Raw genomic sequence first — 27,924 nt, 5'->3', positions numbered from 1 at the left:
GCAGCATGAGCCTCATACGCTGCCTGAAATACGCCATTTAAACTAGTGGCGAGCATCAGTGGGGGGGAAGACGCTGCCTCTACTTTAGGCCCCCACATGCCCATTCTCGCCAGGTGTGGGGAGCTAAAAGCGACCCTATAGTGTTTCGCATTTCATTGTCAGCAATGCTGTGCTGAATGAACAAAGACAGTTTCTTAGCTCTGACTGATTGATCTACAAAATGAATGTAAAAGGTTTAAAAGTGGCAAGGTTGTAGCGGCCACATCTTGAACAGATTTAAAGGCTGGAATACTAATGGAGCTCATGAACTATGATTAAATCATCATCTGACACACCTAAAATATTGTTGAACAACAGGGGCCCCTCTTGGGCAACAACTCAGGTGGCTCAAGTAAGCAATTCATCCAGAAATGGATGTGCTTGCGTGATAATCCTTTACAAGTATCACAAACATTAATAGGTGATATTGTAAAGGAACTTGCAGTCAAATCACAAAAGGATTTGAAAATATTGCCATTTACCACATATCTGCCCTAAACCGGAACTAACGCAAATCACTTGTGATCACAGATCTTCTACTATAAATAAGTGGCTGATGGGAAAACAATTCACATGGAACACTGTATTATTTGCAAGTCATAAGTAACTTTTAAATGCAACTTCAAGAACTACGGCTGAATAAATACAATATTTCACAGGTGATGCTACATTACTTCTGGCTGATCACTCATCCAAAAGCTTTTCAGAACATATACACAAGGAACATAGGAACAGGAGTAGGCCATTCAGACCCTCGAGCCTGCTCCGCCATTCAATTAGAGCATGGCTGATCTGTATCTCAACTCCATTAACCTGCCTTAGCTCCAAAAGTGCACTTAAGATAGTTTCTATACAACTGTGCCCGTATATTTTGCGTGCTTTCAAATAACTTTGACATTTGTTAAAAAAAACATATTTCTACAAGTCATAACGCTTTCCTTTTACTTAGTTTACAAATACATTTTTCCAATAATCTTTCAATAGACCATGACAGAGAGAGGAAAATCTTACCAGGTAATCATAAACTCTGCTTTGCAATGAATATTTTATTTGATTTGGTTATTGAATAACAAGTAGATTATCGCATATTAAAGTTCTTAATATCCTTCCAAACAACAAAATTGGAAAACAATTAGATTTGTATTTCCCCAAAGGACACACACATTAAAAGCCTTTGTAAATTAACATTAAATTAAAATCTAGAATCGTTCTTCTAAAAACAAAGAAAAAATTGCCAAAATGATTTTATTGCATTTAAACTTAAATCCTTCACACTCATTCAAAGTGCACTTAAATGCTTGAATAAAATAATTTTCCAGTTTTTCAGTAGTATTTTCAATTAGAAATGTATTATTACACTTTAGGTATGGAAAAAATAAACCATTTAAGCATAGAATTACATAGAACCTACAGCATAGTAGAATTTACAATTGAGAGTCTGGCCTGTGAGGCTTTTAAATATATTGGTTTAGATATTAAGCAAAGTGGGTCTGGTACAACTTTAAATAAACAGTCCTATTTAGAGAGTGTTACTCCCATCCTGGTTAATTGTAGTTGGTCATCACAGAAAAGTGATGTTATAGCTAAAAGTTCTTGCATTTTATACAATTGCTGAAATGAAGTCTTAGGCATCTAGAAAAAGAAAATAATGAAGCATCAAGGTATGATCTGATAAGAGGGTGTCGGCATTGATTTTTTTGGGGGGGTAAGTTCTTTGTTAGTCGACCTTCTTCCCTCTGTGTTCTTGCAACACACTTCGAGTATATGGAACAGACTTTATTTATACAGGATAGGTGATCAGACTATACCGTACAAGGGTAGCATTGGGTTCCTTGCTCTGTAGCTACCTAACTAGCCCTGGAAACCCTCCCACTCTAATTACTTCTTCCTGCACTATTCTATTCCCTTCCCCTTAATATATGCATTAAGGCTCCTCGTAAGTGCATCAATACTCTCTGCTTCAACCATTTCAAGTGGCAACGAGTTCTACATTTTCATCATTTTCTGTGTAAATAAATTCTTCCTAAATTCTTTGTTTGAACATACGAACATAAGAATTAGGAGCAGCAGTAGGCCACTCGGCCCTTCGAGCCTGCTCCGCCATTCAATAAGATCATGGCTGATCCAATTACTCCACATTCTTGCCTACCCCCGATAACTTTTCAACCCCTTGCTTACCAAGAATCTATCTACCTCTGCCTTAAAAGTACAGGAAACTTTGTTATATCTGGCACCGACGGGACCGAGCTGTTGCCGATCTATCAAAACTGCCGGACATACAAAGTTAATGTTGAAGCATACGGAGATTTTCATCTCCGTATCTGACAACAAACACTGTTGCTTAGCAACAGCTTCAGAGAGACTTTCCAAAGCCTGACTGTTGGGAAAAAAAGCCACGAGAAGAAAAACGACCTAACAGAACGGCTCCTGATTTCTGCCGGTAGATCGAGGTTTCCGGACATACAACCTCCGGATAAACCAAAGTCTCCTGTATTCCAGGTATTAATCTAGTAAACCTTCTCTGAACTGCTTCCAACGCATTTACATCCTTCCTTAAATAAGGAGACCAATACTGTACAGAGTACTCCAGATGTGGTCTCACCAATGCCCTGTATAACTGAAGCATAACCTCCCTACTTTTGTATTCAATTCCCCTCACAATAAACAATAACATTCTATTAGCTTTCCTAATTACTTGCTGTACCTGCATAGTAACCTTTTGCGATTCATACACTAGGACACTTAGATCCCTCTGCATCTCAGAGCTCTGCAATCTCTCACCATTTAAATAATATGCTTCTTTTTTATTCTTCCTGCCAAAATGGGCAACTTCACATTTTCCCACATTATACTCCATTTGCCAGATCTTTGCCCACTCACTTAATCTATCTATATCCCTTTGTAGCCTCCTTATGTCCTCTTTACAATTTACTTTCCTACCTATCTTTGTGTCATCAGCAAATTTAGCAACCATACCTTCGGTCCCTTCATCCAAGTCATTTATATAAATTGTAAAAAGTTGAGGCCCCAGCACTGATCCCTGTGGCACACCACTTATCTTGCCAATCAGAAAATGACCCATTTATGCCTACTCTCTGCTTCCTGTTAGCTAGCCAATCTTCTATCCATGCCAATATGTTACCCCCTACACCATGAGCTTTTATTTTCCGCAATAACCTTTGATATGGCACCTTATCAAATGCCTTCTGGAAATCTAAGTACAGTACATCCACCGGTTCCCCTTTATCCACAGCACATGTTACTTCCTCAAAGAACTCCAATAAATTGGTTAAACATGATTTCCCTTGCACAAAACCATGTTGACTCTGCCTGATTACTTTGAACTTTTCTAAGTGCCCTGCTGTAACATCTTTAATAATAGCTTCTAACATCTTCCCTATGACAGATGTTAAGCTAACTGGCCTGTAATTACCTGCTTTCTGTCTCCCTCCCTTTTTGAATGAAGGAGTTACATTCGCTATTTGCCAATCTAATGGAACCTTCCCCGAATCTAGGGAATTTTGGAAAATTAAAACCAACGCATCAACTATCTTACTTGCCACTTCTTTTAAGACCCTAGGATGAAGTCCATCAGGACCCGGGGACTTGTCAGCCCGCAGCTCCAACAATTTGCTCAGTACCACTTCCCTGGTGATTATAATTTTCTTGAGTTCCTCCCTCCCTTCCATTTCCTGATTTACAGCTATTTCTGGGATGTTACTTGTATCCTCTATAGTGAGGAATGATGCAAAATAGCTGTTCAATTCAACTGCCATCTCTTTATTTTCCATTATTAATTCCCCAGACTCACTTTTTATAGGACCAACGCTCACTTTAACTCTTTTATTTTTAAAATATCGATAGAAACTCTTACTATCTGTTTTTATATTTCTAGCTAGCTTTCTCTTGTACAGGAAACTTTGGTTTATCCAGAGGTTGTATGTCCGGAATACTCGATCTAACGGCAAAAATCAGGAGCCGTTTTCTATAAGTTTTTTTAGATCTCGTTTTTTTTTCCCCAGTCAGGCACTGCAAGGTCTGTAGCTATAGCAACAGCTTCAGCTAGAGACACTTGCAGCTGCAGCCGACTCTTTAGAAGCTGTTGCTAAGCAACAGTGTTTGTTGTCAGATACGGAGATGAAAGCCTCCATATGCTTCAACATTAACTTTGTATGTCCGGCAGTTTTGATAGATTGGCAACACGCTGGTCCCGTCGGTGCTGGATATCGCAAAGTTTCCTGTACTCTAATTTTTCCCTCCTTATTAATCTTTTAGTCATTCTTTGCTGTTTTTTATATTCTGTCCAATCTTTTGACCTGCCACCCATCTTTGCACAATTATAAGCTTTTTCTTTAAGTTTAATACTATCTTTAACTTTTTTAGTTAACCACGGATGGTGGGTCGTCCCCTTGGAATTTTTCTTTCTTGTTGGAATGTATATATTCTGTGTATTTTGAAATATCCCCTTAAATGTCTACCACTGCAACTCTATTGACCTATCCCTTAACCTAATTTGCCAGTTCACTTTAGCTAGCTCTGCTTTCATGTCCTCATAACTGCCCTTATTTAAGTTTAAAATACTAGTCTTGGACCCACTCTTCTCTCTCTCTCAAATTGAAGTTAATGGATATCTTATATTTATTCCTCCTTGTTCTGAACTCTTCTGGAATAGTTTCCCCGCATCCACCGTCATAATTTTAAAGGTTAATCAGTTCAACTCTTAGGCTATGGTAATAACGGAGAGCGAAGGCGGGGGGTGGGGGGGTGGTGGCAGGAGATTTGGTGGCCGGGGATGGTCCTGCCAAATTTAACGGGGTGGGGGTGCTGGTAGGACATCAGGGGGAGGAGTCAGACATCGGGTGGTGGTGGGGGAGGGGCGTCAGGCATAGGGGGAGGGTGATCGTGCGGGGTGGGTGGGATCTGATCATGGGGATGGAAGCAGGTAAGCTTGGTGGGCCGAGGGGTAGCACTCCAGCTCCTCTTGACCCACAAGTAGTGCTGGAAAGGCACTTACCTGTTCCATCCAGCCGTTCTCGCCTCCCTTCACCTTTCGGGTTTCCCGAGGCCCGGGAAACCCGGCCGGCCAGCGTTAAATCTGCAACAGAGATAAAATCTTAGGCACGCAGCCTTATTCAAATATTTTAATGACCAACCCCTCTCCGGAGAGCAGGTTAGATGTCCGTCTCCCAACTCGGCTCTGTTTAAATTGGAAGTGGACATGTAGGAGGTGGCTTGGGGTCAGGGGTTCCCATTTTAAAATTTGTTTTCACTCTTTATGGCTATATCAAATTTGTGCTACTACTTTTAACAATTTATGTATCTGTATTCCCAGGTCTCTTTGCTCCTCTACCCCATTTAATTTCTCAGCTTCCAAGGAATAAGTGGCCTCCTTATTCTTTCTACCAAAATGTCTTCCTGGATTTTGGTGCTGTCCTCCACATTATAAGCTACACCCCACAATTTGGTATCATCTACAAATTTCGACACCATGGGGTCGATTTTCCCGAAGCTGTCGGGAAGAAGGCGGGACGACAACTTTCGGGTTTTAGACCCGCCTACATCGATGTCCGCCCAATCCATGCGATTTTCCCTTGATTGACCTTGTTGAGCCCGCCCAGCAGGCTCAGCAGGCCAATTAAGGGCCACCCGGCAACAGGTGACATCACAGACTGCAATTTCATCTGTCAAGAGTTCTTGACAGATGAAATATCAGCGTTTCACAGCTGTTTGAAGCTGCCAAACACTGACAGTCTGAGTTCTAACATGGGTCCTTCTGCACAGACTCAGTTAGAACTCTCAGCAGCACTCAAAGCTGAAGGCTGTCACTTTTCACAGATCGCAGCCATTCAGCTTTAAGTGCCGGCTGATTGATACGCTCCCGACGCCTACAGGAAGAAAGGCTGTTAAGGTAAGTACAGGTAAGTAAAAGTTCTTTACACACTTTAGACACACCAAACATACTTACCTTTGCACTCATGCACCCATCACTCACCTGAACACCGACATCGCGACCCCTCCAACTCCTTCAACCCGACGGCCCACCTGCTCTAACCTGGTGTGGTTTGGAGCCGTCGGTAATCCCACACGACACCCCTCAAAATAGGGATTAGGCTAAAAACTGCCTGTTAACAGGCAGTTAATTGGCACTAATCCCTTCCCGCCTGGGGTCGGTGGGTCCCAGTGCGGGGCGGGAACCTGCCGCCTCTGAAACTTGCGTGGAGCGGGGTTTTGGGCAGGATGGTGTCGGGACCCCTGAATTTGGGATTTCCACCGCCCCCCCCCCCACACGCCTGAAACCCCGCCTGACGGCTCCAGGAAAATCGACCCCCATATCTCCAATTTCAGAGTCCAAATCATTTATGTATATGGTAAACAAGGGTGGTCTAAGCACAGATCCCTAGGGGGACACCACTTCCCATGTTCTGCAACTCCAAGAAACCTCCCTTTAATCTGTCCTGCGTTTTCTGTTTTTAGCCATCTTTCAATCCATTCCACCACCTGGTCCCTGACTCCACATGCCCTGACCTTTGTCATGAGTCTATTATGTGATATCCTACTGCAGTCAAGCACCAATGATGTTTTGTAGTTTTTCAGATAATCTGTTATTTTCTATTATAAAAGAGAATGGTCAGTGCATAAGAACATAAGAAATAGCAGCTGGAGTAGGCCATTTTGCCCTTCGAGCCTATTCCGCCATTCAATAAGGTCATGGCTGACCTTCTACCTCATCTCCACTTTCCTGCACTATCCCCATATCCCTTGATTTCCTTAATATTCAAAAATCTCAACGACTGATCCTCCACAGCCCTTTGGGGTAGAGAATTCCAAAGATTCACCACCCTCCGAGTGAAGAAGTTTCTCCTCATCTCAGTCCTAAATGGCCAACCCCTTATTCTGAGACTGTGACCCCTGGTTCGAGACTCCCCAGCCAGGGGAAACACCCTCCCTGCATCTACCCTGTCAAGCCCTGTAAGAATTTTGTATGTTTCAATGAGATCACCTCTCATTCTTCTAAACTGTAGCGAATATAGGCCCAGTCTACTCAATCTCTCCTCATAGGACAATTTCCCCATCCCAGGGACCAGTCTGGTGAACCTTCATGCACTCCCTCTATGGCAAGTATATCCTTCCTTAGGTAAGGAGACCAAAACTATACACAATACTCCAGGTGTGGTCTCACCAGGGCCCGATATAATTGCAGTAAGACATCTTGGCCTAGAAATTGGGTATAGCCCCGCTTGGGGCGTTAGAATTGGCGGAGCGCAAATTTTATAGCCAGACGCAACTTCTCGACACCTCATGCGATATTGGGTTGCAGTGCCCCAAAGGTGATTGAGGCGCGAGTTCAGGCGTTACACGGGGCACCTAAGGCGCTAACATGCTGGCGCAACCCAATATCGGGGCGTCCAGCTGCAGCGCAGGTGCTCTCAATTACCCATGACCACGAGACTTCCAGGCGCCGGCCAGCTCTTAAAGGGGTGGGTCAGGCAGCTCCAGCATCCACAGCCTGCGCCTTGTAGGCCTGCAAATCGGCGCAGGCCCTTCTCTGGCACAAAAAACTTGGAGCATATGGAGAGGGTGAGGCAGAGAGCAGAGCGCTTCACCAATGAGTCTCTGGAGGAATTGGTGGCCACAGTTGAGCGCCGGCGAGATGTCCTCTACCCCGACAATGGCAGGAGGCCTAATCATAAGGACTACCGATGAGCTTGGAGGGATGTTTCTCAGAAGGTCAACTCCAGCAGCATGGCGACCAGGAGCCCTGTGCAGTGCAGGAAGAAATTCACCGACCTCACTCGGGTCGTGAGGGTGAGTGGAGTTAATGTAAACTTATGCATCCCTCCATTAGCACCTGACTTTATGGCTACAGGGTGCGCTATGCCCCACTGGCCATCTGTCAGCAAGCACCCATGGCTCTTTCTGGTCACACACATGCACATTTGACTCAGGGCATCATGTAAGGGCTGTTCCACCATGGGGGGCATGAGATGATAACCTAGGGCATCATGTAAGGGCTGTTCCACCATGGGGGGCATGAGATCATAATTCAGGGCATCATGTAACATCACTTCCCGTCCTTTGCCCTGCAGGCCAAGCTGGCGAGAAACCGCAAGGAGCAGCTTCGCACCGGAGGAGGCCGTCCTCAACTGGAGCCTCTGACGGATCTCGAGGAGAGAGTCCACCAGATTGTGGGAGGACGCCTGAGTGGTCCTGTCACCACTGCAGCTGCCGACCCCATTGTCCACAGCGATGGTAAGGTTCTCTACTATTACAGCTGTCACCTTCCAGTTGTTTCCCCCGCCAGCATGCTTTCTCAATGTGGAGCCATGTCATAGCATCGCCGCACTGTTGCATCCCTTGCTGCCAAACTGTCCTTTTGCTAAAGCCACTCTTCAACCTCCCTGCTTTCAGATGCTGCATCACCAGCTCGGGAGCCGGCCCCTCAAGCTGCCAGTGCCAGTGCCTCTGGAGGTGACGACCAGGAGGAAGCCGGACCATCCGTGCCAGCCTCAGGGGAGCCACCGCATCTGGAGACTGGGGATAGTAGTTCCCTTGAGGGGAGAGGGGGGGGCTCTGATGAGGAGCCAGTTGCAGGAACCAGCGGCCTGCAGCAACGTGTGGGGGGTAGGGACGCTCGGGGGCCGTCTCCCCGGAGGGCGAGGCAGGCCACCATGACTACTGCACAGAGTGCAGAGGAGGTGCGTAGACTTGCCGAGATGAGCGCCCAGGCCCGGCTCAGGCACACTGAGCTGATGGCTGCAGTGGGGAGGATGCCTGAGTCGATCGACACACTGGGAAAGAGTGTGCTGGACTTTGGGGCAGCAATGGAAAGGACTGTCCAGGGCTTCGGCCCAGCAATGGAAAGGTCTGTCCAGGGCTTCGGCCCGGCAATGGAAAGGTCTGTCCAGGGCTTGTCCGAGGCAGTGGAAAGGTCTGTCCAGGGCTTGTCCGAGGCAGTGAAAGGTCTGTCCAGGCCTTGTCCGAAGCAGTGGAAAGGACTGTCCATGGCTTTTCCCAAGCACTGGCACCTGCCACGCAGGTCCTCACTGCTGCCACGCAGTCACTTGCTGGCCTCGTCCACGCGCAAATTGAGGCCACGTGAACACTCTCTGCTGCCACCCTAGCTGCATCAGGCAGGATCACCCCAGGCCCTTGCAGCACCACAGCAGGCCATGAATCTGTGGAGCAGTCGATTGTGGCGTATGATCCTGTGCGGCCCCGTCAGAGTGCTAGTGTTTTGGCCGACCACGGTGCAGGTGTCCTCTCTCTGCATGTGAGCAGTCCTGATGCCACCGCTGGCACATCAGCAGAGCAGCTGCCACCACCTGCGCGGCAGACTGCTAGCAGACATGCCCAGTTGGAGCAGCCTGCTTACGGGACCTCCAAGCCCAGAGGTCATCCAGGCCGTCCCTCAGGGGCTTCAGTGCTTCCAGACACTCAGCAGGCGTCGCCCAACCTTGACGCAGCCACTGGGGTCCAATTACGGAGGAGCTGCAGGGAGGGAAGGGGCCAACCTCGTAAGAGGAGTCGGTCTCCATCAAGGGGTCACCAGTAGAGGGAGGTGCTAAGACGTCTCTTTTTCCGCATTTAAGGCCGTCCACACCTGCTGTGTTTGTTTGTTATGGTTTGGTTAGTTTCGCCGGGTTGCCAGACAGTTATCTGTTAGTTTGTTAGTTATGATTTCTGTTACCATTACGTTGTCATGCTGGAAGGAAGCACTTGTTTGAAAATAAAGAAAACTTTTTATTTACAATCGAGCTGTACACTATTTACAATCATCGAGGCCTTCATAGGCTTACAGCGAACCGGACGGTGCTGTTCGAATCACAGCCACCATTCCGTACGAGGGGCCTAGAACCGAGTCCTTACGAGCCTCTGACGAATGGCCCTTCCAGTTTCTGGAGCCCTCCCATCTTCCTCCTCCTCCTCCTCCTCCTGATCCTCCTCGCCCGCATGCTCCTCCTCCTCCTCCTCCTCCTCCTCGTCTGCTTGCTCTGCTGGACCTTGAGGGTCGGCTGGCATTGGCTGGGTGCGTCGAATGGCCAGGTTGTGGAGCATGCAGCAGACAACAACGATGCGCGCCACATGCTCCGGCGAGTACTGTAGGGCGCCCCCAGAATGGTCTAGACAGCGGAAATGCTGCTTCAGCACACCAATTGTGTGCTCCACGATGTTCCTGGTGGCCTGATGGCTGTTGTTGTAATGATCTTCTGCCGGGGTGGTGGGCAAACGGAGCGGGGTCATGAGCCATGGGTAGAGAGGATAGCCCTTGTCGCCCAGAAGCCAGCCTCGTGGGTGAGCCGGGGCCTCAAAAAGGTCAGCCACTGAGGTCTGCCGCAGGATGAACGCGTCATGGCTGCTGCCAGGGAATTGTGCGTTCACCGCCATGATCATCTGCCAGTGATCACAGACCAGCTGCAAATTAAGGGAGTGGAACCCCTTTCGGTTACGGAACTCCTCCGGATTCTGTTATGGCGCCCGCAAAGCCACGTGTGTGCAATCAATGTCCCCCTGCACCATGGGGAAGTCCGCAATAGCCGCGAAGCCCTGTGCGCACTCCCCCTGCTTCTCCAGGGTCACAGGGAAGGTGATTAATTCGCACCTCCTTTTGTAGAGGGCAGCTGTCACTTGCCGGATGCAGCAATGCACCGCAAATGGAGAGATATTTGATATGTCCCCAGCTGCTGCCTGAAAAGATCCGCTGGCGTAAAAGTTGAGCGCAACAGTGACTTTCACGGCCACTGACAGAGAGGTCCTGCACGGTATCCGCGGCTGCAGATCCCCAGCAAGCAGGTGGCACAGCTCAGTGACAACATCCTTACCAAATCTGAGCCTTCGCAGACACTGCTCCTCCGACATGGTAAGGTAGGAGACCTGCTGCCTGAAAACCCTGGCAGCATATGGTCGGATTCGGCAACGTCCATTGGCCCTCCTCCTTCTGGCCAATCTCGGCCCTCTCTCCCTCTGTCTCTGTGCCCTTGCCAGTTGTTCAGCCAGGATGACGTTCCCCTCCAAAGCAGCTCCCATTATTCTGGCCGATGAGTAAGACGCAGTCAGCTTTCTGGATCCAACTGTTCTGGACAGGGCTGAAGGTCCCAAGGCTCCTCTGGCTCAATAAGAACAAGTCTGTGTAACTGAAGGTCTGCAACTCTCTCCAGCAGCGAGCAGTATGGCCAGGCCAAATGGCTGCCGCTTTTATACTAGTGCTGTCCCCTTTAAAGAGGGCCCCCCGAGTCCGAGAAGGACCTGGTAACGTTCCATCCAACTGTCACTAATAGCGCCAGGCGGAACGGAGGGGGGCGCCACTGAATTTCCGGTACGGGGCGCCAAAAAGGCGTTGCACAGTGAAATGACGTCATTACCTGGCTGCGCCCGCGAGCGGGTGCAAAGACTTAGCACCGGCGCTAACAGGCTACTCGATATGGCAGGATGCGCTAGGATCACTGCGCACGTCCGAAAATTGGGTAACGCCCCAAATCTCGGGCTCTTTAGGCGCTAATCGCTGGCGCAACCAACCGAATTTCTAGGCCCTTTACTCTTATACTCAAATCCTCTTGTAATAAAGGCCAACATACCATTTCCTTTCCTAATTGCTTGCTGTACCTGCATGTTAGCTTTCAGTGATTTGTGTACAAGGACACCGAGGTCCCTCTGAACACCAACATTTCCCAATCTCTCAGCATTTAAAAAATACTCTGCTTTTCTATTTTTCCTACCAAAGTGGATAACTTCTCATTTCTCCACATTATATTCAATTTGCCATGTTCTTGCCCACTCACTTAGCCTGTCTATATCCCCCTGAGGTCTCCTTGCATCCTCCTCACAACTTACATTCCCACCCAGCTTTGTATCATCAGCAAACCTGGGTATATTACAATTGGTCCACTCATCCAAATCATTGATGTAGATTGTGAATAACTGAGGCCCAAGCACTGATCCTTGCGGTACCCACTAGTTACAGCCTGCCAACTCGAAAATGACGCGTTTATTCCTACTCTCTGTTTTCTGTCGGTTAACCAATCCTCAATCCATGCTAGTATATTACCCCCAATCCCATGAGCCCCAATATTGTTTAATAACCTCTTGTGTGGCACCTTATCGAATGCCTTCTGAAAATCCAAATACACCACATCCACTGGTTCCCCCTTATCTATTCTGCTAGTACAACCTTAAAAACCTCGAATAGATTTATCAAACACAATTTCCCTTTCATAAGTCCATGTTCACTCTGCCCCTCCTATTATTATCTTCCAAGTGCCCTGTTACCACATCCTTCATAATACATTCTAGCATTTTCCCAACTACTGATGTCAGGCTAACTGGTCTGGAGTTCCCCGTTTTCTTTCTCCCTCCTTTCTTAAATAGTGGGGTTACATTTGCTACCTTACAATCTGCGGGAACCATTCTAGAATCAATGGAATTTTGGAAGATGACAACCAATGCATCCACTATCTCTATAGCCACCTCTTTCAAAACCCTAGGACGTAGGCCATCAGGTCCAGGAGATTTATCGGCTTTTAGTCCCATTAATTTTCTCCAGTACTTTTTTTTACAAATACTAATTTCTTTCAGTTCCTCATTCTCGCTAGACCCTTGGTTCTCCACTATTTCCGGGAAGTTTTTTGCATCTTCTTCCGTGAAGACAGACACAAAGGGCTGGATTTTACCAGCCCTGAGGAGGCGGGTTTGGAGGCAAGACTGCTGGGAAAATGGGGAAAATTGGGAGCGGGTCCGATCCTGTCACTCTTTTCCAAGTGCTCTGCTATTACATCTTTTATAATGGACTCTAGCATTTTCCCCACTACCGATGTCAGGCTTACCGGTCTATAATTCCCCATTTTCTCTCTACCACCTTTTTTGAATAGTGGGGTTACATTAGCTACCCTCCAATCCATGGGAACTGTGCCAGAGTCTATAGAATTTTGGAAGATGACCAGCAATGCATCTACTATTTCTAGGGCCACTTCCTTAAGTACCCTAGGATATAGATTATCAGGCCCTGGGGATTTATCGGCCTTGAATCCCATCAATTTCCCTAACACCATTTCCCTACAAATACTGATTTCATTCAGTTCCTCCCTCTCATTAGACCCTATGTTCCCCGACATCTCTGGGAGGTTATTTGTGTCCTCCTTTGTGAAGACAGAACCAAAGTATGTATTTAATTGGTCAGCCATTTCTTTGTTCCCCATTATAAATTTCCCTGATTCTGACTGCAAGGGACCTATGCTTGACTTCACCAATCTTTTTCTCTTCACATATCTATAGAAGCTTTTACAGTCAGTTTTTATGTTCCCTGCAAGCTTACTCTCATTATCTATTTTCCCCCTCTTAATTAATCCCTTTGTCCTTCTTTGCTGAATCCTAAACTGCTCCCAATCCTCAGGTTTGCTGCTTTTTCTGGCCAATTTATATGTCCTCTCCTTGGATTTTATGCTATTCCTAATTTTCCTTGTTAGCCACAGTTGAGTCACCTTCTTTGTTTTATTTTTATGCCAAACAGGGATGAACAAATTCTGTAGTTCATCCATGCGATCTTTAAATGTTTGCCATTGCCTATCCACCGTCAACCCTTTAAGTAACGTCCCCCAATCCATCCTAGCCAACTCGCACCGCATACCATCATAGTTTCCTTTATTTAAATTCAGGACCCTAGTGTCTGAGTCAACTACTTCACTCTCCATCTTAATGAAGAATTCTATCATATTATGATCACTCCACCCCAAGTGGCCTCGCACAACAAGATTGCAAATTAATCCTTTCTCATTACATAATACCCAGTCTAAGATGGCCTGATCTCTAGTTGGTTCCTCAACATATTGGTCCAGGAAACCATCCCGTATACACTCCAGGAATTCCTCCTCCACAGTATTGTTACTAATTTGGTTAGCCCAATCTATATGTAGATTAAAGTCACCCATGATAACTGCTGTGCCCTTATTGCACGTGTCCCTAATTTCCCATTTAATGCCATCCCCAACCTCAGCATTACTGTTTGGGGGTCTGTATACAACTCCCACTAACGTTTTCTGCCCCTTGGTATTTCTCAGCTGTACCCATACAGATTCCACATCATCAGAGCTAATATCCTTCCTTACTATTGTGTTAATCTCCTCTTTAACTAGCAATGCTACCCCACCGTCTTTTCCTTTTTGTCTGTCTTTCGCGAATATTGAATATTGGATGTTGAATTCCCAGCCTTGGTCACCCTGGAGCCATGTCTCCGTAATCCCAATTATATCATATCTGTTTACATCTATTTGCGCAGCGAATTGATCCACCTTATTACAAATGCTCCTTGCATTAAGGCACAAAGCCTTCAGGCTTGTTTTTTAACACTCTTAGACATTTTAGAATGATTATTTACTATGGCCATGTTTGATTTAAACCCTTGATTTCTGTGACTTCCACTTTTGCTTTTCTCCTTCCTCTCTTTTGCTTCTATCCTTGCTTCCCTTTCCTCTATCTCCCTGCACAGGTTCCCAACCCTCTGCCATTTTAGTTTAAACCCTCCCCAACAGCACTAGCAAACACTCCCCCTAGGACATCAGCCCTGGTCCTGCCCAGGTGCAAACCGTGCAGTTTGTACTGGTCCCACCTCCCCCAGAACCGGTTCCAATGTCCCAGGAATTTGAATCCCTCACCCTTGCACCATTCCTCTAGCCACGTATTCATCTGAAATATCCTTCTATTTCTACTCTGACTCACACATGGCACTGGTAGCAATCCTGAGACTACTACCTTTAAAGACCTATTTTTAATTTACCTCCTAACTCCCTATATTCAGCTTTTAGGACCTCATCCCAGTTTTTTACCTATATCATTGTTACCTATATGCACCACGACAACTGGCTGTTCACCCTCCCCCTCCAGAATGTCCTGCAGCCGCTCCGAGACATCCTTGACCCTTGCACCAGGGAAGCAACATACCATCCTGGAGTCTCGTTTGCGGCCGCAGAAACGTCTATCTATTCCCCTTACAATAGAATCCCCTATCACTATAGCTCTTCTGCTCTTTGTCCTCCCGTCCTGTGCAGCAGAACCACCCACGGTGCCAGGAAGTTGGCTGCTGCTGCCTTCCCCCGATAAGCCATCTCCCTCAACAATATCCAAATTGACATATCTGTTTGAGAGGGGGATGGCCACAGGGGACCCCTGCACTACCTGGCTGCGCCTACTACTCTGCTTGGCGGTCACCCATTCCCTTCCTGCCTGTGCAGCCTTTACCTGCGGTCTGACCAACTGATTAAACATGATACCCACGATGTCCTTAGCATCGCGAATTCTGCAGTATGTATCCATTCGCCGCAATGCGGTCTGTCAGTAGCTGCAGCTGGATACACTTCCCGCACATATGGTCATCAGGGACACAGGAAGTGTCCCTGATTTCCCACATAGCGCAGGAGGAGCATGCCACGGGGCCGAGCTGTCCTGCCATGACTAACCCTTTAATTAATTTAAATTAATTATAACTCAAATCAATACCACTAATTACACTACAATTAAATGATATACTCAAGGGCCCTTGGTTAATAGCACTCCCCGATACACAACAGGGACCTTAGAAACTATAACCACAAAAATTAAGACCGTCTAAATTTTATAAACTATTAATCTTAACTGTCAAACTATAGATTAGTATAAATATTCACCTGGCTGTACTCACCCAATCAGCTGCTTCCTCTTGCCCGCATCACTTTTTGAATCGTGATGTGACTCCGGAACGCCGCCGCCGGTCTGTGAGATTGGTAAGCCTTGTACCGCCGCTCTCTCTGCTCCCGACACTGGCCTCAATCAGCTCCCTCCCCTTGTGCCAACATCACTTTTGACTTCTGACGTCACTCTTTGAAAATTCTGCCGGTGCTGATTTGGTACCGCCGCCTCGCCGCTCCTCCCAGGTCCGCACTGCCGCCGCCGCTGCTGCTGCTGTGGGGCCTACCTGCCCCTCGGGCTCTCTTTATATCGCCGCCGCTGCCTCGCCGCTCCACCCAGGTCCGCACCGCTGCTGCTGCTGCTGCTCCTTTGCTGAATTCTAAAATCCTCCCAATCCTCAGGCTTACTACTCTTTTTGCAACATTATAAGCCTTTTCCTTTGATCTAATACTACCTTTGACTTCTTTTGTTAGCCACGGTTGGACCACTTTTCTTGTGGGGGTTTTGTGCCTTAAAGGAATGTATATTTGTTGTAAATTATTTACAGCACGGTGGCATACTGGTTAGCACTATTGCCTCACAGCGCCAGGGACCCGGGTTCAAATCCGGCCTCGGGTGACTGTGTGGAGTTTGCACATTCTCCCCGTGTTTGCGTGGGTTTCCTCCGGGTGCTCCGGTTTCCTCCCACAGTCCAAAGATGTGCGGGTTAGGTTGATTGGCCATGATAAAAATTGACCCTTAGTGTTAGGGGGGATTAAATACGTAGGGTTACGGGGATAGGGCTTGGGTGGGATGGCTGTCGGTGTAGGGACCGGGTGCTAGGGTTTGGATGATCAGCCATGATCTCGTTGAATGGCGGAGCAGGCTCGAAGGGCTGAATGGCCTACTCCTGCTCCTATCTTCTATGTTTCTATGTTTCTATGTAAATGCTATGTCTACCATCATACCTTTTAATGTAGTTTCCCAATCTACCTTAGCCAACTCGCCCCTCATACCTACGTAGTTTGCTTTGTTTAGATTTAAGACCCTATTTTCGGATTTAACTAAATCACTTTCAAACTCAATATAAAATTCCATCATATTATGGTCACTCTTCCCTAAAGGCCCTTTTACTACAGGTTATTAATTAACCCTTTCTCATTGCACAATACTAGATCTAAAATAGTCTGTTCCCTAGTTGGTTCCTCAACATACTGATCTAGAAAACTATCTTGCATACATTCCATAAATTTGTCCTCCACACTATTACTGCAAATTTAATTTGCCCAGTCTATATGTAGTTTAAAGTCCCCCATGATTACTGTATTAACCTTGTTACATGCGCCTCTAATTTCCTGATTTATACTCTGCCCTACATTACAGCTACTGTTTGGGGGCCTATAAACAACTCCCTCCAATGTTTTCTGCCCCTTGCTGTTCCTTAGCTCCACCCAAACTGATTCTACTTCTTGATTTTCAGAGTTAGGATCCTTTCTGTCTACTGTCTTTATCCCATCCTTTATTATCAGGGCTACCCCGCCTCATTTTCCATTTTGCCTATCTCGTCTAAAAGTTAAGTATCCTTCTAATGTGCACTTCTAACACCGGATATTTAAATACAGGAAAATATTATCTGAATTTTCCTTCCATTGGCAGATTAGCAGCCGGCCAGGGCTAACACCCTCAATTGTGTCTCCACCACTATTCCACTGCAATTTCCTTCTGGGGCCCTTATTATGTACGTAGAGTGGTAATATTGCTTCTGATAGGTTCACCGCCACTAGGAGGGAGGTAAATTAAAAGCTACAGCCATTTAAAAGGAAAGATGTGTTTCGGCAGAACGGCAGCCAAAATGTCAAGTAGCCTTAGGGTGTTAGTAGTTAGATTGGCTGACAGATCATTGGACACATCTGTGGAGGTTGTCTTGACTGAAGTGATTCCTGCTCCTCCTAGGCTACAAAGAAACATTTTTTAAAAATACCTACCATGCTGGGCCCCTTCTAGCCCTCGCTCCTGTTTCTGGCAGGTTTGCCCTAGCAGTTACGCAATCACTGCTTCCCCACTGCGGCCTCAGGTTAAAATAGCAGATCGGGCCCCAGTGACATCATTGGAACCCAATCTGCATATTTACAGAGGACTGCACCGGCTTTGGGCAGCGTCCTTGTCACCTGCAATTTACTATTGCAGTCGGCCAGATCGGGGCGAGAAAGGAGTGGGTAAGTCCCCCGTTCCATTTTAATGGCCCTCTGCCTGATTTTTGCCACTGAGCGGAGATAAAATCAAGCTCAATACATATAGCAGCAGGTTTATGCTACATTTGACATCCACTGGTGCTTCTCACTTTATCACTATTTTGCCTCTTAATCCATTACTGTGCTGAAGGTTGATGCGAGTTGTTCCATCCTTAAGAGATTGATGTTAATGGTGTGTATGGATAGCCAATGGTACCTAATATTGTCAACTAGAGGGGACCTAGTTGACTCATGCAAGTCATCATAAGGTCAGAAGGGGGGCTGTTTGCTGATGATTGCAGTGTTCAGCACCCTTCACAATTCCTCAGATAATGAAGCAGTCCATATTGCATCCAGCAAGACCTGGACAACATCCAAGCTTAGGCTAATAAGTGACAAGTAACATTCATGCCAAACTAGTGCCAGGCAATGACCATCTCTAATAAGAGAGCACCTCACCATCTCCCCTTAACACTGAATGACCAAATCCCCCATCAGTAACATCCTGGCGGTCATCATCGGCCAGAAACTCAACTAGACCAGCCACATAAATGCCGTGGCTACTAGAGCAGGTCAGAAGCTGGGTATTCTGTGGTGAGTGGCTCACCTCCTGACTACCCAAAGCCTCTCCACTATCTACAAGGCACAAGTCATAGTGGGATGGAATACTCTCAACTTGCCTGGATGTATGCAGCTGCAACAACACTCAAGAAGCTTGTCACCATCCAGGACAAAGCAGCCCACTTGATCCGCAGACCACCCACCACTTTAAACATCCACTCCCTCCACCACGGGTGTATCGTGGATACAGTGTGCATGCAGAAAGTCGCTAAGGCTTGATTGGCAACACCTTCCAAACCCACGAGCTCCATTACCTAGGAGGACAAGTGCAACAGGTACATGGGAACACCAGCAACTCCAATTTTCCATCCAAATCACACACCACCCCGACTTGAACATTTATCACCATTCCTTCATCGCTGCTGGGTCATAATTCTAGAATTCTCTTCCTCCTTCACCTCATGGGCTGCAGCAGTTCAAGAAGGGGCAACACCACTTTCTCAAGGGCAACGAGAGATGGGCAATGATCCCGCGATTGAATTAAAGAAAAATCACTGAACTAATCAATGACAAACTTCAGAGTGTCAATTACTTCTACAGCTTTCTGTCATCTGATGTATACAATAACTCAGAACACATTTCCAATTCTAGTATATTGGTCCCGATATTTACTCAGAGTCAGGAAGAGAGTGGGGGTGGGGGGCAGGGGGAGTAGGATTTCGGACAGGAAACCCAAAAGTAAAGATATCCCTCACGCCCTGCATACTTTAACGACAGGGCGTCTATTAAATTTTTTCAACAGGTTTCCCGTCCGACAACCAGCCAGATTGACAGGTGTGTAAGTTTGATGGGTCAAGGGAAGCACTCCTGCTCCTCCTGGCCCACAAGCAATGCAATAAAGCAGTTTCCTCATGGATCCAACCCTTCGCGCCTCCTTTTACCTGCTGGGATTCCCGCAGGTAACTCGATGCGTTAAAAATAAAAATTGAGTTAAAATGGAGGCACGCAGCCTCCTAAAAGATTTTGGATTGGGTTTGAGAATTTTAAAATTTTTACCTTCCCACCCACCTGTTCTTGGGGTTAAAATTCCCCCTATTATCTCCACATTGTTCACAACATATAACTTAAACATTGATTAAAATGTCAAATAAGACAATTATTGGGGGCAGACATAATATGAATGTCGTTTTGTCCCATATTTTGGAAGTGCATAAATCTGTTTTAGAAATCAAATTGAAAGCAAAGTTCAACATCACCCCCTGAAGCATTATTTTCCAGTGGCTCGTGCTTCATGTGTGTGCAGCAAGGTGCAGCTACAGAAGCTACTTGAGAGATGTATTTGTAAATGACACAGAAATTGCAAAAATCTAGCGTGTGCCGTTTCAGGCTGACCTGCACCAGTAGACTGTGACCACGTGCCAGAATGCAACCCCTGCTGTGCATTAATCTGCACCAATTCAGCTGAATGTACACACATGTACTCAGGCTAAATTGCATATTTCTTTTCAGTATAGAATTTTTGACTGGAAACCATGAATACAGACACATTGCTTTATCCAGCACCTACAAAAACTGTGCCACAGTACCAATCACATAAACAGCAGCACACTGTGCATTGCTGTTTATGTTAGATGCTGTGTCTTATTATAGTCCTGAAATCACAGTGTGCTCTGACCTTTTTTAAACTAATTTGTTCTGCACACTTGCTGAAAATCAGGTCAGGAAAAAATCTGCCCACTCATAATAAGCCTGACATTTTGAATGATGAGAAACATCAGCACTCCTGTAATCTGATTTCTCATTGGATCAGCTGCATTGAACAACACTCTTCACATTGCAAACTCTGCTTCCTATACAGGCTGTATTTCAGCAATAATCAATAATAAATTCTACTGTTACTCATATTCCATTACCTCATTATTAATGTAGAAATAAGATGACCAAGTATTTTATCCTCTTTCCATCTACACAATATAGAATATCAACGGAACTGCTTAAATCACAAGACAGAAAGAGGGAAAGGAAAATAGAACCTCATTAGTAAGTGTTTGCTTGGCTGTGAATAAACATTAAGAACTTTTCGTCAATTCCAATGTTTTATGAATCAACAGCAATTAAATTTGAAAAGAAGTAACTGGAGGTGTGTGGCAGCCTCTACGGGTGAAAAGAATTAGCGATGACACAGAAATTGCAGTTGAGCACTATAGCAGGAAACTGCTAATAAGATCACAAGATGTTGGTGTGCTTTAATGGCTGAAGCTGAAACTGAAGGCTGAAAAACATTGGCCTCGATATTAATTCGGAGACGTGTTGGGAGCGGGAAGATCCGATATTGCGTGGGAAACCTATAATTAAGTTCAGCGCGTCTGTCTGTGGCTTTTGAGCTCAGCCAGCTCATTAGCATTTTACTTCCGGGTTTGGCGTCCAAAGCGCGGCAGTGGGCGTGATGAGGACCCGCATCAGGTGATCTCAACTCCAGTATTTAAAGGGCCAATCCGAAGATGGAATTTGGAGGAGTTGGAGTTTGCAACAAAGGAAGAGGAAGCTAAATGATGGATTCGAGGCGGGCAAAGGCTGCGCCGCATTTCAATGATGGCTCCCTTGATGTGCTGCTGGGGGCAGTGAGTCGCAAAGAGATTCTCTTCCCCAGCAATGGGAGGAAGAAAACCTGCTGGTGACACCAAGAAGGCACAGCTGGAGGTGGCCGAGGAGAGGAGCAGCAGGAGCGTAGTGCCATGCTTAATGATTCAGTGCAGGAAGCACTTTAATGACCTAACCAGGTCAGGAAAGGCGAGTACAGTTGCACCTTCACCTACATCCTGCTGTGCGCATCACTCCAACACCTCTCTCTGCTTTCTCAAGCCTACTCCATCACATCACTCCTCACACCCACTTGCCTCACACGCGCACCCATCCTTCACTTTCTATGCACTTCCTCACATCCCCATCTGTCCATCCACCAATCCCACTCATCCTCATCTTCATGCAATTTCATACCTCTCCCTGATAGTCACCCTCACCAAATGCACTCCATCCATCGGACGAACACATGCCATTACACTCACTCATAGGTTTGTTCTTTCGCTCCTTGCAGAAGAGAGCACAGAATACCAGGGAGAGAGCGAGATCCAGAGGTGGGCCTCCACACATTTCCCAGCTCATAAGTGCAGAGGAGGCGGCGCTGGAGATAAGTGGAGTTTCAGTGTCCTTGGCCGTCCGTGCTGGGGAGACAGAGACCTCCCAGCTACCTGGTGACGCAATTAAATATCAGCGACCCACATGTCATAGGGCACCCAGTCATGTTGACTTGATTTCAATAGCGAGTGAAATATCATCGTCTTCATAATGATAACTTGCAACATTAGAACATAAGAAATAGGAGCAGGAGTAGGCCATTTGGCCCTTCGAGCCTGCTCCGCCATTCAGTAAAATCATGGCTGATCTTATACCTCATCTCCACTTTCCTGCACTATCCCCATATCCCTTGATTCCCTTAATTTTCAAAAATCTATCTTACCTTGCCAGCACTACTTCCTATCTTTTATCTCCAACAGGGCCTTCACGTGTGCAGCAGAGGTCGGACGATGATTCCTCAGATGAGCTGAATCCTTCTGAGGATTCCCCAATCCAGGACTCAGCTCAGATACTCGCACTTCAGTGGGACCAATAAGTCAGATAGTTGGGTTTTCACCTGGTAACTCACAAGAGCAGATGGTGGAGACAGGGACAGCAGTGGGGAGTCTGCGTCAGTGGACACAGCCCTCTCCAAGTTCTGCTCAGCTGGATACAGATTCTGTACCCCGGGGGCCGTCGATGAAAAGGAGAATCATTGAGCAGCAGCAGACAATGTGCAATGCACTGACATGTCGTCAAAGTAGACTCACCATGATTGCAGAGAGACTGGAGAAGTCCACCTCAAGCATGAGTGGGTTCATGTCGCAGGGCATTGTAATGTGCTCTTCTGCTCCAAACAAATGAGTCCATGCACGCCTTGAGCACGGCAGTGCAGACTCTGCATGTCAACACGTCTGCCACCTTAAACAGAATGACAGATACCTTAGCCTAGGTCTCACAGTCCCACACAGATCTGCACCAAAGTGCTCTCCAGCACAGTGAAATGTGGCTGGACCATGAGAGGGTTGATGGCAAAAGGGGACATTGAAGTGAGGACTCCACTCAAAGCACTTCCATTTCTCACCTGTTGCTGCCAGGCACCCCCACCCCACCACAGTCAGTACCCGACATGCTGCCTCGTCTCCCGATGGCCAAGCCTGCCCCTGCATAGGTGAAGGTGGAGCAATCTTTGGTGAGGCCCTCACGAGCTCCAAAACCCAGGGCACATCGGCCAAGTGCATCTCAGTAGTCAGAGCAGGGATCTGAGCAGCTGCCTCTACCACTGCTGAAGCCACAGGGGTTGCACCACATAGGAGCTGAAGGAAGAGGAAAGTTTTGTTGTTGTGCAAGTGTATGCACATGAATGTATGATAAAGTGTAATGTTGTTAAGTTTATGTTGTTTAGTTAAAGCACATAAATTTTATTCTTTTGCACCACTTTTCTCTGTTGCCCATTCTTTGTTGCTGGGTGTCAAGTCGCCTTTTAACTTTTTTGATGATGAATGGGAAGACATGTATTGATGGGGACCAATGGTGGGATGTGCAAGGGGTGGTTAGTTGTTTGCAGGGCTGTTTTGTGTCAGTGGCATTGGGGTGGGGAGGGTGGGGGGCGGGAAGAGTGGCCATTGTATGTGCTTCTAAGATTGGTGCACTGGTGCAATCTAAGTGAACCTTGCATTAATAAGGGTTATTCGGGCAGCAATGTGAGCAGCTGGTGGTGCACTGTCCTCATCACCTTCCTCCTCGTCTTCCTAATCCTCCTCTTCTTCGGAATCGTCCATAGAGGATCTGAGCTCTGCACCTTGTTCCTCCTGCAGGTGCAACCGTTGCTGCTGCGCAATGTTGTGCAGAGCACAGCACACCACGACCATTCTGGACACCATGGCTGGTGTGTACTGAAGGGCACATCCAGATCTGTCTAGGTATCTGAAGTGCATCTTCAGCATGTCGGTGGCTTGTTCGATCATGCATTTGGTGGTCATATGACATTCACTGTAGCGCTGTTGGGCTTCATTGGTTGAGTTTTTGACAGGTGTTGTCAGCCAAGTTTGAAGCGGGTGTCCCTCGTCTCCTAGCAGCCACCCCTTAAGTCTGCTTGCAGGTCCAACAACGTTGTGAGCTTGGACTGCCGCAAGACAAAAGAATCATGGCAGCTCCCTGGGAATCTTGCGCACACCAGCATAAAGATCTTTTTGTGGCTGCACACCAGCTACACACTGATGGAGTGGAAGCCCTTGCAGTTGACAAATACTTCTGGTTGATCTGGGGGAACCTGGATTGCCACGTGTGTGTAGTCGTTGGTGCGCAAAATCTGTGGGAAGCCATACAGAGCACTTGCTCATTCTGACTGGCATCATCACAAGCGAACTTCACATAATTGTCTGCCCTGGCAAAGAAGCCATCAGTCACCTGTCTTATGCATTTGTGGGCCACCGACTGGGAGATCCTGGATATGTCTCTGGCAGAGCGGTAGACGGATCTGGAGTCTAAAAGATTGAGGGCAGTGGTGACTTTGACAGCCACTGGTAATGCGTGGCCACCAGGTCCAGCCAGCAGCAGGTCTTCTTCCAGGAGGCTGCAGATGTCTGCCACCACCCAACGCAACAATTTGCGCTTCCTGAAACACTGCTGTTCAGAGACATGTGAAGGAAACTGAGCCTCTGTGTTCTGGACCGATGGACTATTTTATGTGCAGATAGCACCCTCTGGTGGTGGTTATGTGTTAGCAGTGTGTTTGTATGAAACAGAGGTCATTTGACCTTTGTTCCTTTCTTCCTGTGTGAGGTCATTTGACCTTTGTTCCTTTCTTCCTGTGAGAGGTCATTTGACCTTCGTACCTTTCTTCCTGTGTAACCCAGGAAGTAGAATCCCAGGAAGAACCTGGCAGTAATGGAGGATTCCATGAGGGGTTCACAATCCAATGTAATCTGATTTCATATGTTAGGCCAAGCGCAATATCTGTGAGTATCTTTGTTTGTTAGCATAATAGCAACATTGTCAGAGTAGTATTTTGACAATAATATGTTTATAAAAGGTTAATATTTGATAGTTACAGAAGTTAGTCCAAATGTTAGTTAGTTATACAATTAGTCTATTCTACTGTTGTAAATATATTTATATCTTATGTAATATCGAATGTATAGTACTCAGTTTATGTACAAAACATACTTTATCTTTGTTTACAGTTTCACAAATAATTGTTCAAGTAAAGGCTTCAAACAGCAAACGGCTTCACGAAGAATTATTTTGAATAAGTGTTTAACTTGCTGGATAACTAGATAGGAGCACGTCTAGCGCGGCCAGTACACTCTGCCTGTACAGTGGGTTGTGGGTAGTGCCTCCTGCGAGCTGCACCCTTCTGCTGCTCCCCTCTCTGCTGCTCAGCTACAGGCCTCTCAAGAGCAGGCTGCTGCTGCTGCTGGTTATATTAGTCCTCGTCTGAGGTCCAATCTAAGACAGCCAAAGTGCCACCCATCCTGTTGTGATTCAGAAAACTGCCAAAGACTGCTGTGTAGAAAGTATACTCTCAGCAAAAGTACTGTGTACAAACCCTTTCCCACGAGCAGGTGAGAAAGCAGTTGTGAATACAGAGCATATATTACTGTATTTCCATGAACTTGATTCAGCCCCCTCAATTGCCGTTGTTTTCACTGGGGAGTTTCAGGAAGCCCAGGAAACCCATGGAAGCGCTTTAAATTTGAAAGTCAGTTGAAATATCGCTCCAATTGAGTGATTAGCATATGTTAATAGGTAACCTGCCTCTCCCGAGGGGGTTACGCGCTCCAGTTAAACGTGGAAATCGGTGGGTTGGAGCCGGCTTCCCAATGCGCTGACATTTTTGCCGGTTTTAACCCCCCCCGCCCATGCCTACACGCTCCCCCACGTTAAAATTCCCCTCATTATTACACAAAGTCATTTTTGTTGTCTAATGGAAAATAGTTTAGCTTATAGCCTCAAAATGATTGTCAATATTTATTATATTAGATGAATATATTTGTCTGGTTTAAAAGAAAATCCTTTTCAATCATTTTGTATGTTGTTACTATCATGTTACCCTGCTCTGGTGTTTATGAGGAGGGCTATCATATAGAGCCCTAAAAAGGGCCAAAATCTATTTGTATTTTCCAAGCGTTAGGCAAAGATTGATCACTCACTCCAACTATGAGATCATTGCTTTACAAACATATTTGTGATAGGGTTTCATCATAGCAGAGGGATGCATCTTCTCCACCAGCTGATACGCTGTGGTGGTCTGGATGTTGTGGGGCCTCTTTAATCGCTCAGAGAAAACCCAGTAATCAGAGAAATGGATCTGAGGAGGCTCATAAGACTAGTAATCATCTATAACATTCCAGACCACTTTCTGGGTTAGCTAGATTTGTGGACAGGACCAGGTATTGCGTAGAAGCTTGCCTGGCTGTGGTCTCTCCAGTGCTTGTTTTCCAGGCATAAATGGAATTTGTGATAAGATGGTGCAATATTTTTGGTGTATGATTTTCAGGTGACATTACTGTATTTTACTGCACGTGGTAATTGGAAGGGTTTGCCTCTGTATTTCCTAGTATTCCTTTTCAATTATTTGTAGCAGCGGCAGTGGCGAGAGAATAAAAAGCAGCCTGAAAGCGGAGCTGAATGAAAGCAGCGCCAGCGGCCAGAGGATAAAGAGCGGCCCAAGAGCGGACCTGAATTAAAGCAGCGGCAGCGGCGAGAGGTTAAAAAGCAGCCTGAGAGCGGAGCTGAATTAAAGCAGCGGCGGCAGCGAGAGGTTAAAAAGCAGCCTGAGAGCGGACTTGTATTAAAGCAGCGGCAGCGGCGAGAGGTTAAAAAGCAGCCTGAGAGCGGACCTGTATTAAAGCAGCGGCTGCAGCGAGAGGATAAAGAGCAGCCTGAGAGCGGACCTGAATTAAAGCAGCGGCTGCAGCGAGAGGTTAAAAAGCAGCCTGAGAGCGGACCTGAATTAAAGCAGCGGCTGCAGCGAGAGGATAAAGAGCAGCTCGAGAGCGGAGCTGAATTAAAGCAGTGGCGAGGCTCTGATTCAAAAACAACAACAAAAAAATCCGTGATTTCACAGGAGAGCAAGTAGGTGATTGGTTGGTAAGTATTACAGCTCTTTTTGCTCTCCAAGTTAGGGAAGGGGGTTAAATTAAGAGCTGAGAAACTGTAACTTGATAGTGCTTATTAAATTAATAGCTTAAATTAGATAAAATAATCTAACAATAAACCTAAAATATCGATTGAATAACAGTTTTAACTAATTAATTAATAAATAAAACGAGGTTAGAGATGGCATGGCTGGTGGTGTGTCGTAACTGCAGCATGTGGGAGTTTGTGGAAAGCATCGCAATCCCGAGCAACCACATCTGCAGTAAGTGTCTGCAACTCGAGGAATTTCGGCTCAGTGTTATTGAGCTGGAGTACGAACTGCAGACACTGTAATGCATCAGGGACGAGGAGAGTTACCTGGACACTTTGTTCCAGGAGGCAGTCACACCCTTTAGGTTAAGTAGTACTTTAGAGTTAGTCAGTGGTCAGGGTCAGGAGGGGGTAACTGCAAGTCAGGCAGGTGTGGGGACCCAGGATGTAGTGATGGTGGAGCCTCAGCCTTGTCCAACAGGTATGAAGTACGAGGTACTTGCTGCCTGTATAGATGAGGAAAAGGACTGCAGGGAGGATGGACAAACTGACCACAGCACCGTGGTACAAGGGGCCATCCAAGTGGAGGGAGAAGGAAGGAATGTGGTACTGGTAGGGGACAGTATAGTCAGATTGATAGATACTGTTCTCTGCAGCCATGAAAGAGATTCCCGAAGGCTGTGTTGCTTGCTCGGTGCCAGGGTTAAGGATATCTCCTCGTGGCTGGGCAGGAATTGGAGTGGGAGGGGGAGGATCCAGTTATCGTGGTCCATGTAGGAACCAATGACATAGATAGAACTAAGAATGAAGTTCTGCTGAGGGAGTTTGAGGAGCTAAGGTCTAAATTAATAAGCAGAACCTCAAGGGTAATAATCTCTGGATTACTACCTGAGCCAACGCAAATTGGCATAGGGTCAAGCAGATCAGAGTGTTAAATTCATGACTCAAAGAGTGGTCTATCTGAATGCATGAAGCATTTGTAACAAGATAGACAAACTAATGGCACAAATAGAGATAAATGGGTTTGATCTAATAGCTATTATAGAGACATGGTTGCAAGGTGACCAAGATTGGGAACTAAATGTTCCAGGGTACTTGACATTTCGAAAAGACAGGCAGATGGAAAAGGAGGGGTGGGGTAGCCCTGATAATAAAGGATGACATAAGGACAGTAGAGAGAAAGGATCTCGGCTCGGAAGATCAGGAAGTAGAATCA

The 27,924-nt window shown here is 46.4% G+C and overlaps 1 protein-coding gene across 1 annotated transcript in view; it reads right to left on the bottom strand.

The window, feature by feature from the left end:
- Window positions 1-27,924, bottom strand: part of LOC147113862 (protein phosphatase 3 catalytic subunit alpha-like) — a 663,284-nt gene that overhangs the window by 401,526 nt on the left and 233,834 nt on the right. The window contains exon 3 of the mRNA XM_085995237.1: window positions 5,054-5,134. Within this exon, the coding sequence (XP_085851363.1) occupies window positions 5,054-5,134 (81 nt within the window). The remainder of the gene's footprint in view (window positions 1-5,053; window positions 5,135-27,924) is intronic.

This window comes from Somniosus microcephalus, chromosome 8 (assembly GCF_052327205.1).
Source record: "Somniosus microcephalus isolate GS21.2 chromosome 8, FLI_Smic_1.0, whole genome shotgun sequence".
Lineage (NCBI taxonomy): Eukaryota > Metazoa > Chordata > Chondrichthyes > Squaliformes > Somniosidae > Somniosus > Somniosus microcephalus.
The sequence above is the reverse complement of the archived record's forward strand: the minus strand, read 5'-3'. Positions and strand labels throughout refer to the sequence as shown.